Below are 12896 nucleotides of genomic sequence, written 5' to 3'. Positions count from 1 at the left end.
AAATTGCGTAATTTCGCGCCATTTAAAAAAAAATTTTCAATATTTTAAATTCAATTTGTACTTTTTGGACATAAAATGATGCAACATAAGACTGTCTCGCTAGCGGTCAGAAAAATAGCAAAAAAACTTTGTGTTTACATAATTTAAATATTAAAATGCAATATATTACTAAATAAAAACATGAAAAGATAATTGCTTGTGCGTGTGTGTGCTTGCTTGTGTGTGGTGAGTGTGTGTTTGATGAAAAAATTAACTTTTAGATAAAAAAAAGAACAAAAATAAAAACAAGATATCGAAATTTGGAATTCTACTGAACAAGGAAATTGTTTTGCGGTGATCTTTTACAAACTTTACCATTTGGTTTTCAATAGTTTGTTTGTAAATTTTTTTAAATTAATTTCATTCAATAAATAAATAATATCTCATAATTGTTTCCATTAACGGTCTAGATCACAGCAAAGATGAAAAATATGCTTATAAATAAAAAAAAGCATAAACATCATAAAAAGATACAAAATAATAAAAACATGAACATGACAAAAATTCAATATATATAATTTAATAAGCGCGAAAAATAGAGAGCACACAAATCGCAATTGTTGTCTAATTGGCCCCAGTGTTTTCCGGCATTTCCGGTGCGTGTTTGTATGCATGTTTTTATGTATGTATGGATGTATACGTATGTATATATGTATGTATGTATGTGTATGTTTGTATGTTAAAACCAAAACATGAGGTGTATGCTTGTATGTATGTGGTGTATGTGTGCATGTATGTATGTATGTGTAAATGTTGGTAATGTATGTGCATGTATGTATGTGTGTATGTATGTATGCATTGCTAGAACTAACGGAAAAAGTAATTGATTAATGTACTTATGATTTATAATGTTGGATGTATTTATATTATAGTGTTGGCTTCATTCATTGAATCATCTTTATGGCTTTCATCATTATTCATCATTATCATCATCACAATCAACATTTTTGTAGTTAATATTATCACTAGCTCGCTATTATTTTGCCTTTTGTTACCACCACCCTACCATTTCAACCATATACATACTCATGATCTAAAGCATGGGTGGGCAAACTTTTTTGCATTGAGAATTATTTGACTTTTGAAAAGCCGCATTGAAACCATTTGACCTTTGAAGGGTCGCAAAAAATAAGCCTGCCATACCGCCTGATTCTCAAGCAAGTAAAAATAGAGATGTGGGATCATCTTTGTGGGATGTACTTAATGTCATTTATTTCGTCATTATCAAAGGATATCGTCATCATTTCCATCATTGATAAGATCGTCATCATTGAAAGCTTCATCATCACCACCATTATCTTCATCATCACCGTCACGAATTTTATTTCCGAGTGTTCTTTTTAAGCCACAAATATAATTTTATACATTCCTGAAATTAATTTCTCTCTTTTTCTTTCTCTCTCTCCTTAACTTTCTTTTCTCTTTCCTTATCTCGCTCTCTCTCTTCATTTCTTTGTCTGATCAAATAAATAAAAATTTAATAGAGTATTAGACAAACAAATCTGCGAGCAAATGGATAGAAATAACGGAGAGAGAGAGAGAGAGAGAGAGAGAGAGAAAGAAAGAAAGAGAGAAATAAAGACAAGACAAGGAAGATAAGGAGTGCTAAGAGGCCCTACACGATTTTTGAAACAACTAACACAATCGCTCAGAGACCATATATTTTTTATTATTATTTTAATTTCCAAACAAAAATCTTTTCTTAACAGTTACGAACTAACGGACATAATGACAGTACCTATATACATTCTAACAAACAAATATACAGATATGTCTGTAACATTTTCTCTGGAGACAATTAATCACGGTCATCATCAATTTGTAATCATCATAATCATTGGCATCATCCTCATCCTAAGTGTTATCATCATCATCATCATCGATGTTCATCCTCATTCTCCATAATCATCATCTTGGTTTTTCTTCCGGATTCATCCTGCCTTTTCATCAGCCTCTTGTTCTTCCTCTCCACATACTCGGATATGTTATCGATGCGCATCTTATGGAGGTTGCATTCAAATCTGTTGCAGCTGCCACTGCCACTGCTGTTGTCGCTGCTTGATTGACAGCTAGAAACTGTCGAGAAGATGGTGATTATAACCGTAAAATAATGACGTTAATGCTGAAAATTGTGACTTTTGAAATTAAATTTCCGAAATGTCGTTGTCTTCTAATTAAACACTACAACAGCTTAATCAGTAATGTCAACTGATCACATTACACACAGACAAGCCCGCAAAAACACACTCCTACAATCTCTCACTCTCTCTTTCACACACACATACACACACACACACACACACCTGATACTAGTGTCGCGTTATTTCAGCCAATTGAAATAATTCAATTTAGAAAAACAAAATCAGACAAGTCAGTGTATGTGTGGGGTGCAGCGTGGTGTGGGTGTGAACGGTTTTTTGTACTTGTTTCAATTTTTTAACATTTTTTTATTGAAACTTGAAACATTTCATCCCACTTATATAATCGAGTACGTTGTCAGTGGCTAGAGAGAGTGGCTAGAGAGAGTGGCTAGAGAGAGAGAGAAAGAGAGAGAAAGAGAGAGAAAGAGAGAGAGGAGAGAAGAGATATACAGAAGATAGATAGAGAGGAGAGAGTGAGAGAAACAAAGAGGCAGAAAGACGTTTCATGAAGATTGATTCAGTCAATTCAATAGCCCACTGACTGATATAGCCAGTGGTTGTATGGAGGACATGGAAGAAAGAAAGGGTACGTACATATATAGCGAAGGATCTGTCATTTAAGTGGAACGGTATTGAATTGCACTGATTGAATTATAAAGGTCGGATAATTACGTTAGAGAGAGTTTCGCAATGAAGTTTGACTGCCTACGACCAACAAATTAAATGATAGAATTTGACGCTCCCTGTAGTGGCAGTAATTGCTTTCGTCGTCGTTGTTGTCATCGTCTATGTCGTGGTTGTTTTTGTTACATACGTCATCGTTGTTAGTGACGTCATAATGATAATAATTAGCAGTGATGTTTTCTAGTTATCATCATTATTATTATTATCATCATTTGTACTACATATTAAAAATTCCCTTGAAAAGGATTAACCATGCATGTGTTGTAACTCTTTGTTGAGGCAATCCACATACACAGGCTCTAATTCATTCAACTGAAAAATAAATTTCATTTAATTTTTTTATAAAACCATGCATCAAATAACTGACATAACTAACAATAAATAAAATGAATAAAAATAAATAAATAGAATAATAATTAACAATAATAAAGCACTAACTAAGGTTGCTATACAAATTCTCTATATGAATAATAATAATAATATAGAGGAAAAGAACTTTACTTGCAAAGCATATTCAAAAATTTTGAACGTTGACAAACAGATTTGACCTTCTGCAACACTTTCTTGTGCAAGCAACAAGATTAACTGCTCATCTAAAAGGGAGATATCTTGGATGTTGTTGTTGACGTTTGTTACTGATACAAATTGCAACATTTTGCTTTTTGTTGGATTTTCGTTTGCAATAGAAGGAAAGCATAGCTTTAGCGTTAATACTACTCTTCTTCTATTTGGTAGGAAAAAGGTAAAACTATGTTAAAACATTAAAATATTAAATAAGATGACAATTGTAATGAATTTATTGTCAAACATTGAAGCACAGATCTAATATTATTAAAAAAGATAAATAGTTTAATAATCTTTAACAAAAAAAAAAAACGGTTTTAATTGAATAAATTCAACAACAAAATCGCAAAATCTTGCATTTATATCAAAATAATTACAAAACTAGATCAAACACAAACACACACACACACACACACACATACCACACACACACACCACACACACATACCCCACACACACACACCTTTCAAAAATTACGAAGACAAATTTTGTCAATTTGTGATAGCATATATTCCTGACATCAACGCCCCGACATACATTCTCCTCTTCCGATTGGTTAGGAAAAGAACTAGGGCAAATAGCTGACTGATCGTGACCTAAATATTCAAAAGTATTAACAGAGTCCAGCAGACGACCTGATTTGTAATCCCAAAGAATGATTCGCCCATCCTGGTTGGATGATGTTATAGATATTAATTTATACATCGATTGATGCTATTGGTTAATGAATTAATGGCGAAATTTATAATAATCTATCATCATCACCATCATTAAATTTCATCATCATCATCATTACCATCATTATCATTATCATTTCCATCATCATCATCATCAATAATCTAACCCCAGATCCAGACAACAAAAGATCACACTCCTCAATGTATAGAACCTTGCTAACAAAGCTGCATAGATATGAATTTTTAGAAAAAAAAACCTTACTTATTTATTATAATTAATAATGTAAAATTATATAAATGAACTAAATGAATAACTAAATAATAATACAAATAGAAACAGCAATAAAGCCATACTCTGTGTGAGCGAGACAAAACTGATGGACGTTATAGCAGTTGGGATAGTTACTAATCCTAATCTTCTCATCTCTATCACATGATACAAGATATCTATCTGCATCACATAATTCCTGTACGGTGGTTGGTATCATGATATCATCATTATTGATACAATCATAAATATTATCATTATTATGTTATTTATAAAATTCTAAGAGTTGTGATCCTAATTTATGAAATTAATTACTACTTATTAAAAAATAAAAACTAATTACAAACACCACAGACAAAGTATTTTTTCATACAATTCAATCAAATCAACACTAACTACACTAACAATATCAAGGAGCATAGAAACATGGCCAGCCACAACGAAAGAGTCGTCGTCATCTCTGTTGTCATCAGTATCATTGGACCCTGAAACGGCATTTTTGGGTCCTGAGATAACCAAACCCCCAACCCCCTTCCCATCCTTGGATTCCAGGGAAGTCAACCCCTCAACACCAAGAACATCAAACTTAAGTACATCCCCTGATTTGTCAGCTATCAGGATGTTTTTGTCATCTCGTGTGAATTTCATGGATGTACATCTTTTTGGAATGGATCTAAAAAAAGATTGGTAAATTGTATGAAATCAATTAGCTAACTAGTCATCCAACCAACCAATTAATCATTCATTAATTCACTGCTACATCCACTCAACCAATCTACCAACCAAAAAATTAAACAAACAAATAAACATTTATTCATTACTTCATTGACTCATTTAATTAATCAATCAAGTAACAAATCAGTCACCTAATCAATGAATGAAATAACCATTTTACCAACCAGCCAACTAAATTTTCAAAAAGAATAACAACCTGTGATTGACAAGTTTCCAATTGTTAGAAGCATCATATACATACAAATTTTTCCCATCATCACTGACTGACAGGTACTTTTTAGAATGACTACATGCCATGCTAGTAATTTTACTTGATTCTGTTGTACTCTTGTTAGTAATACTATCATTCTTTTTGTTCCTAATTTAATTAAAAAAAATTGATTTAATTAATTAAACATTTAAGAATCAAAAAAATGGAAGAAAAAGTATCTACTTGTTTTCGTTATTTCTGGCATTGTTATCTATTTGCACATTTTCTGACTTCAGCTTTATGTGGACAATATGTTCAAGTCTGTAACTAATAAAGTAAACAAAAAAAAGAAATAAAATTATCTTATCAGTTGTGGATGTGTTGATGATGAACAAACTGCAACTGAAAAAAAAAAAAAATACAAAAAATTTTTTCAATGCCTAACAACCCGAAATGGTAAATGACGACATCCCGACCGACTGAGACGACGACGAAATCCTCATTCGATAAAATCCGTGCCATGCTCCGCCGTTCATTCGAGCGGAAACCATGCCATCCTAATATCGACCTGTTTACATAGGTGTTATTCTTTTTGAGAACCTTTTGTAAGGTTTCTTTGGAGCTTAATTAGTTAATAGTCATATATATTATTCATTAACAATTGATGAAACTGATGAATTTTAGGCAAAAATATTATTTATGTTCGTTATTTTGACGATTTATTTTGAATTTAACATATTTTTTTAAACTTTGTAACATTTCGTAACCAAATAAATAGAATTAAGTTATTTTTTCCTAAACAGTCTATATTTTAAATTTAAATTTAATAAAAAATCCTCATCATTCTTAATAAATTCATTTAAATAATACCGTTATTAGAAGTTAAAAATTTAAAAAAATTGTCTTTTTATACATAAATATATTGAATAATTAACATTTTCATTTTAAAATAAAGACTATAGTAGACTAATTATAATAATGTTAACTGCATTGTAGCAAAAATGCAAAAGATGATGATGAGAACGACGATGATAAAGATGATGATGGATAGGACACACAAGAATACTGAGACACAACGAGAAGCAATTGCACTGCAGCATCAGCAGCAGGACTGAAGTGATGATGACGTCGACGATGACGTCGATGATGGCGATGATAACAACAAACAACTGCACAGCGACAACAATCGCCACTGCCTAAACAAGATGGATGCCAAAGTTTTCAGAGCTTAAGTTATTTCGAGGATCGATACATTGATCGCCACTTTTTCTATTCTTCACGTTTCCACTGAGATTTGAACTTCCAATTTCAATCTCATTCCAAGAAGCGATCTTTCTACACGTCAGTTGTGGAATATTTCATTAAATTTTTTTGTAAATTATAACATAAATATTATACAATAAAAACGAAATTAGCAGAATCGATTTTGCTTCTTAATTAACTTAATTAAATTAACTAATTCGTCTTCCGACTTGTGAACGGAGCCTTGTTAAATGCCTGGTCCATGGAATCAAACGAAACAATTTCTGATCAAACGAGTGCCGTTATTTCAGAGTCGGTAGCCGTTGAAGACTCGCTTTTGACGACGTTAACGACTGATGCCGCCAACGATGTTCCAGTATCGACAGACCTCTACAAATTAATACCCAATGGAATGGCTTTGGACCTATCCAGCATGTCCCAAGAAATTTCTTCACAAAATACACTTGGGGCCACATACAGCAAACTGATGAATTCATTGTCAATAGAGCAGCTCAATCCGTCCTTCAACTTTCTCACTCAATCTGCAACTCAACCTGAAGCAGTTTCAGCCACCAATGAAATTCTTCCGTCCTTAACTGACTATGATGTTGCATTGAACTTTAACCTGCAAACTCAACCAGACAGCAGTACGAGCAACCAGCATCAAAATTCATGTTTCAAATTGTTAAAAGATCTTGATCCAGCTGGTTTGCAAATGTTGAAAAGCAACATGACATCTCTGGAGCCTGGAGAACTAATTACAAATGATTCAACAGCACTCAAAATAGATGATACATCTAAATTAAATTTGAATCTTTTAAAAAGAAATTGGGTGATGCCTAACAATTTAACTTATGCCATTATTGATGCATCAGGTAATATAAATGCCATAAAGCAATCGAGTGAAAGCAGCAATGACCAGCAGAGGCAGCAGTTTGTAACTTCACTACAGCCACTGTCTGCTGCCAATATCATATCATTAACTCAGAAAAGTTTAGAAGATCTACAAAAAATGCAAATTCTTCAGCAAGCAGCCAATGCAACCAACCTAACTGGAATGTTGATACCTCAGGGTTCCTCCATCTTTCTTCAATCCCTAACAGATGACACTAATTTGAATTCTCTTCAGGCAGAATCTCCCACTTATGACCAACCCAGCTCGACTACTGCAGAACCAAATCAACATAACCAAGAAGAAATTAACACCAAAGAAGTGGCCCTCAAGATAAGCAATGAATTGAAAAAATATAGCATTCCTCAAGCTGTCTTTGCCCAACAGGTATTTATTTTTACATCTAAATAATATAATAATTTCTAAATTATTGCTTTTTATATTCTACGAAATTGTTTTTTAACCAAATAATTATTTTTCATAATTTTGTTTGAAGGTTCTGGGCAGAAGTCAAGGAACATTGAGCGATTTGTTGAGAAATCCGAAGCCATGGAGCAAGTTAAAAAGTGGTCGTGAAACATTCAGGAGAATGTGGAATTGGCTAAAGGAACCTGAATCTGAAAGGATGGCTCACTTGAGATTATGTGGTTGGTTGGTTGGTTGGTTGGTTGGTTGGTTGGTTGGTTGGTTGGTTGGTTGGTTGGTTGGTTGGTTGGTTGGTTGGTTGGTTGGTTGGTTGGTTGGTTGGTTGGTTGGTTGGTTGGTTGGTTGGTTGGTTGGTTGGTTGGTTGGTTGGTTGGTTGGTTGGTTGGTTGGTTGGTTGGTTGGTTGGTTGGTTGGTTGGTTGGTTGGTTGGTTGGTTGGTTGGTTGGTTGGTTGGTTGGTTGGTTGGTTGGTTGGTTGGTTGGTTGGTTGGTTGGTTGGTTGGTTGGTTGGTTGGTTGGTTGGTTGGTTGGTTGGTTGGTTGGTTGGTTGGTTGATCTACTGGCTGGTTAATTTGTGACTGATTGGTTGTTATGTAATGTAATTATTTGCTGAATTTTTCGATAGGTTGTATAATTGGTTAATAATTTGTTAAATTATTATGTCAAATACATTAAATCTTCAGTTTAGTTGGTTTGTTATTATATAACTAGTCTTACAACTTAATTGACTCTTGATCAGTTAGTTGATTGAGAAATTGAATCTTTAAAAAAAATCACTGTCAATGTTAAAATAATCTTATTAATAAACTTTTTCCCCAAAATTAGCGTCATCCATCAATCAAGAGATGGCCGCCACGGCGTCTGAATCAAAACCGACGACATCCTCTTCCTCAACGTCACCATCTCCCGCTCCTCCTTCATTATCAACTAATGCAACAAGTATGACCATGTTATTGATATTATCAGTAGTAATAATTGTCGTATTATAATAGTAAAAGTGATAATTGTTGTTTTGCCATAAGTTTAACCATCCAGATGGATGAATATTTGAAACTAGTTATTTTAATGGATTACACCACATTCAAGTTGACATACATTACTGCCATAAATACAAATGCACTTATACCACACCACAGCAGCAACAGCCCAGAAACGACCTCGAGACACACATTCGGACGAGAACGACACATCGCCACCGGCCAGCAGCCAACAGCCTCCGAACTTTTCGGGCAAAAAACCTCGAATGGTCTTCACGGAGATTCAGAGGCGAACTCTAGTGGCCATCTTTAAAGAAATCAGACGACCCAGCAAAGAAATCCAAGCAACGATAGCTGAACAACTCGGCTTGAAAGTTTCAACCGTCGTCAATTTTTTCATGAACGCCAGACGAAGATCCATAGAAAAATACTTAGACGATACTGTGGCCGTTACTACGTCGACAGTAACTTCAGTAACGCCTCTGTCGTCATTGTCGTCGACGGCTGACAGTGCTGCTACCACTATTAATTTGAATATACTGGCTAATGTTAGTAACAACAATAGCGTAGGTAATAATGCCCAGAATACTAGTGCACTAATAATAAATAGTAATGTGGTCGATTGTAGTAGTAATAGTAATAGCAGCGGCAGCAGCAGTAGCAGTAGCAACAACGGCGGCGGTAGTAGTAGCAGCAGCAATAGTAGTATTAGTAGTAATAATGGTGGTCTGGATATTTATGGTGGAAATGGCGTTAGTAATAGTTCGGGTGAGTACGTGGTTTACTGCAGTAGTGATGACGTCACGAGTAGTGCTGGTGAATTCACCACTTTGTGAGTTCCTGCTAGTGGGGTATGGATGACGATGGTGATGATGGTGATTCTTATCACCACCACCACCACCATTCCGGTGGTGGTGGTGGTGATAAGAAAGAGATGATGACGACTGTGATTGTGAAAATGATGATGACGAGAGTGACGAGAATGACGATGATAAAAAATTGTTGCACTGTTTATTGTTGATGTTGTTGTTAGTATTAATATTATTATTGTTTTGTTTTTGTCATTATCATTGTTGTTGTAGCCATTTTACTTTGATGTACTTTGTTTTATCTTTAATTTTTTTCTTTTTTTTTTTAGCAAATGTCCTGATAGTTTGGCGCGATTATTTATGGTAATAATATCCTTGCAATTGTCATATTTTTTATTATTATTCATATTATTATTATTATTATTATTATTCGTAATAATATTATTATTATTATTCGTAATATTATTATTATTTATGCTATTCATGATAATGTTATTATCATTAAAATTGTAAATAGCCAAATTAAAATCTAGAATCACCTTTCAAATGTTCTTATCATCACAGAATTGCTATCGACAATAACGATGACATATTATGCTTTATATATGCATCCAAAACATCACGAATTACTGATAACTACTCTTTGTTTGTTTGTTTGTATGTTTTTATTTGTTTGCTTGTCTGTTTTGTATATTTGTTTGTCTTTCTTTTTTGTATTTTTTGGTATTACTACTTACCAGTACATCAATACGTATGTATATGCATCATATTGTATTTAATATACATTGCACATTAACATACATGTGTTGTTTATATATATATATGTATATATATATATATGTATATATATATATATATATATGTATATATATATGTCTGTACGTGTGTGTGTGTGTATTTTACCTGTATGTGCATGTGATTTAGTACTTTTTAATTGACTAATCCATCATAATACATCATATTTTTGTTTTTAATACAATTCAATCAATGCGTTTTTAATTGTACATACATGCGTTCTTCTTGCGAATTTGTTTGTTTGTTTTATTTATTTTATTTTATTTTATTTTTTAAATTGCATTTTAAAGATTGTATAATCTAATCAATTTAGATATCTAGTCATTTTAATTTATTCTATGTTGTGTTGTTTTGTTTCACAGATTAATTTTATTCAATTTTTTTCTATAAAACATTCCGAATAAAATCTGTAAATAAATAAACCTCTACTAACTTTTATTTAATTTAAACACAATTTTGTGTGAAAAATAAGTAAATGAATTAAAATTAAATGAAAAATACATAAAAAAAGAATATTTAACCAGTTTTTCTTCCTTTTTTTATATAGTAGCCCGTTTTTTCCTTGCATTCTTACCATACAATGTACATCGTAGAGTTTTTTATTCAGCCTAGTCGATTTACTCAATTTTTCCAACTTACGCGTGATTTCTTATACAAAAAATGAAAAAAAAATTAATTTTTAATTGAAAAAAATGTGACAAAATGAGTTTCTTTTGTTCTTATAATTCTTTTTTCTGTTTTTTTTTTCCATTTTTTTGGCGGCATGCCTTCTCCGCGCGTGCGAGTTACATGATTCTTTATAATGACCTTGGTGCTACATATTGTTCGTTTCGTTGTTTTTTTCTTGTTTTTGTTTTTTTTTTCGAATTAAATTATAAATTAATTTGATCGGTCAATCGATTGATTGTTTTTTCGATTAATTAGATGATTAAGTGATTAATCAATTAATCAATCAATTAACTAACCATCTTTTTTAGGTATGATGTTTTTGTGGCTGTGTTTGTTTGGTTCCTTTTGTGCTGTTATATGGCGTTTTGTTGTCGTTTCACTTCTCCAAGCGGCTTAACAATTAAATAATTTAAATAGATAATCCTAATTATTAGCACACAACTAGTTTATTAATAAATAAAACACATGAATGCTTTCAATTTAATAACCCAACTGGTAGAATTTTATTTGAAACCGAAAATGTTATAGCTTGCTTATCGGATAGAATGGCAGTTGATTTAACATCATATTTGCCATGATAATTTATCGTCATCATCGTCATCGTCGTCATCATCTTCAGCCTGCATTTACTATTTCCGTTTCTATCATGGATAATCATCATTGATAACATTCTCAACAGACGTCACTTCGTAATTATAATGATAATAATGGTGATAATGGTATTATAAATGGGTCCCACTGCATCATATTCACCATCGTTTGTTTGTATAGTGTGCAATAATATAAATATACCGAAGTAGTTTTGCTTCATTTAATTATAAGGTATTTTTAAAATTTGGTACACACACGCGCACACGCACACACACACACACATATATATATATATAAATTCAAAATGTATATTGATGTTACATTCGTCATATCATAGTTTTAGCATTTTTCTTATAAATTATTATTTAGAAAATTATATATATATATATATATATATTTGTATATATACATATGAATGTTTATATATATATATATATACATTTATATTGCATGTATAATTGGTGTTTCATATGTATTTGGGAGTATCTATTTTTACTTGTGTATGCATCTATCTGTGTGTGTGTGTGTGTGTGATGTGTGTGTGTGTGTTTTGTACACAATGTGTGGAATTGTGGATTCATATTAATGAATAATCTACAGTTCAACTCACCACTCCAAAAACGATGAAATGATATTAATGAGTAGATCATGAATATGTATGAATGCATAATAACGTCCTACCTCGGGGAACTGGGTCTCTGGACGCTAAACGAAGATTGATTAATTGATTGATTGATTGATTGATTGATTGATTGATTGATTGATTGATTGATTGATTGATTGATTGATTGATTGATTGATTGATTGATTGATTGATTGATTGATTGATTGATTGATTGATTGATTGATTGATTGATTGATTGATTGATTGATTGATTGATTGATTGATTGATTGATTGATTGATTGATTGATTGATTGATTGATTGATTGATTGATTGATTGATTGATTGATTGATTGATTGATTGATCGATTGTATGTATGTATGTATAATAATTTTCTTTTGTAAATATTTTTCCTTTTTCTATCTTAAAGTTGGTTTCGTTCTTTAATAATTATAAATGATTGTTCCTTCATAATGTGTGTGTGTATCTTTCTTATTTTAAATATATATTTTTGTTGTTTTCATTTGTTTGCTTGTTCGTTCGTTCGTTCATTTGTTTGTTTGTTTTCGTTTTTTTTTGTTGTAAATAAACGAA

The 12896-nt window shown here is 32.2% G+C and overlaps 2 protein-coding genes across 2 annotated transcripts; one reads left to right on the top strand and one right to left on the bottom strand.

Annotated features, from left to right (window-relative positions):
- Nucleotides 1–1693: 1693 nt before the first annotated feature.
- On the bottom strand, nucleotides 1694–5856 carry HELRODRAFT_110956 (hypothetical protein). Its single transcript, XM_009016796.1, has 10 exons — nucleotides 5747–5856; nucleotides 5542–5619; nucleotides 5305–5466; nucleotides 4779–5046; nucleotides 4460–4572; nucleotides 4273–4330; nucleotides 3892–4097; nucleotides 3366–3588; nucleotides 3116–3176; nucleotides 1694–2115 (listed from the first exon to the last, which is right to left on the bottom strand). Exons 1-10 carry the CDS (start codon nucleotides 5818–5820, stop codon nucleotides 1916–1918), a joined length of 1443 nt encoding a protein of 480 aa, XP_009015044.1. The 5' UTR covers nucleotides 5821–5856; the 3' UTR covers nucleotides 1694–1915.
- A 1879-nt stretch (nucleotides 5857–7735) lies between these two features.
- HELRODRAFT_146354 (hypothetical protein) lies at nucleotides 7736–9244 on the top strand (the record flags this gene model as incomplete). The annotated part of the gene is made up of 3 exons (XM_009016795.1): nucleotides 7736–7819; nucleotides 7929–8079; nucleotides 9003–9244. Coding segments are annotated over 3 exons (477 nt in total), but the record flags the coding sequence as incomplete, so codon positions are not given.
- Nucleotides 9245–12896: the final 3652 nt, after the last annotated feature.

This window comes from Helobdella robusta (genome assembly GCF_000326865.2).
Source record: "Helobdella robusta unplaced genomic scaffold HELROscaffold_19, whole genome shotgun sequence".
In the NCBI taxonomy this organism is placed as follows: domain Eukaryota; kingdom Metazoa; phylum Annelida; class Clitellata; order Rhynchobdellida; family Glossiphoniidae; genus Helobdella; species Helobdella robusta.
This window is presented reverse-complemented; position numbering and strand designations above follow the sequence as displayed.

Excerpts from the sequence above, each read along its gene's own strand:
- HELRODRAFT_110956 (XM_009016796.1), bottom strand. The coding sequence starts at position 5,820 with ATGGCACGGATTTTATCGAATGAGGATTTCGTCGTCGTCTCAGTCGGT. Across the intron at positions 4,573-4,778 it reads TTTCTATGCTCCTTGATATT|GAATTATGTGATGCAGATAG; the intron begins GTTAGTGTAGTT and ends ACCACCGTACAG. Across the intron at positions 4,331-4,459 it reads TTTTGTCTCGCTCACACAGA|CTTTGTTAGCAAGGTTCTAT; the intron begins GTATGGCTTTAT and ends ATATCTATGCAG.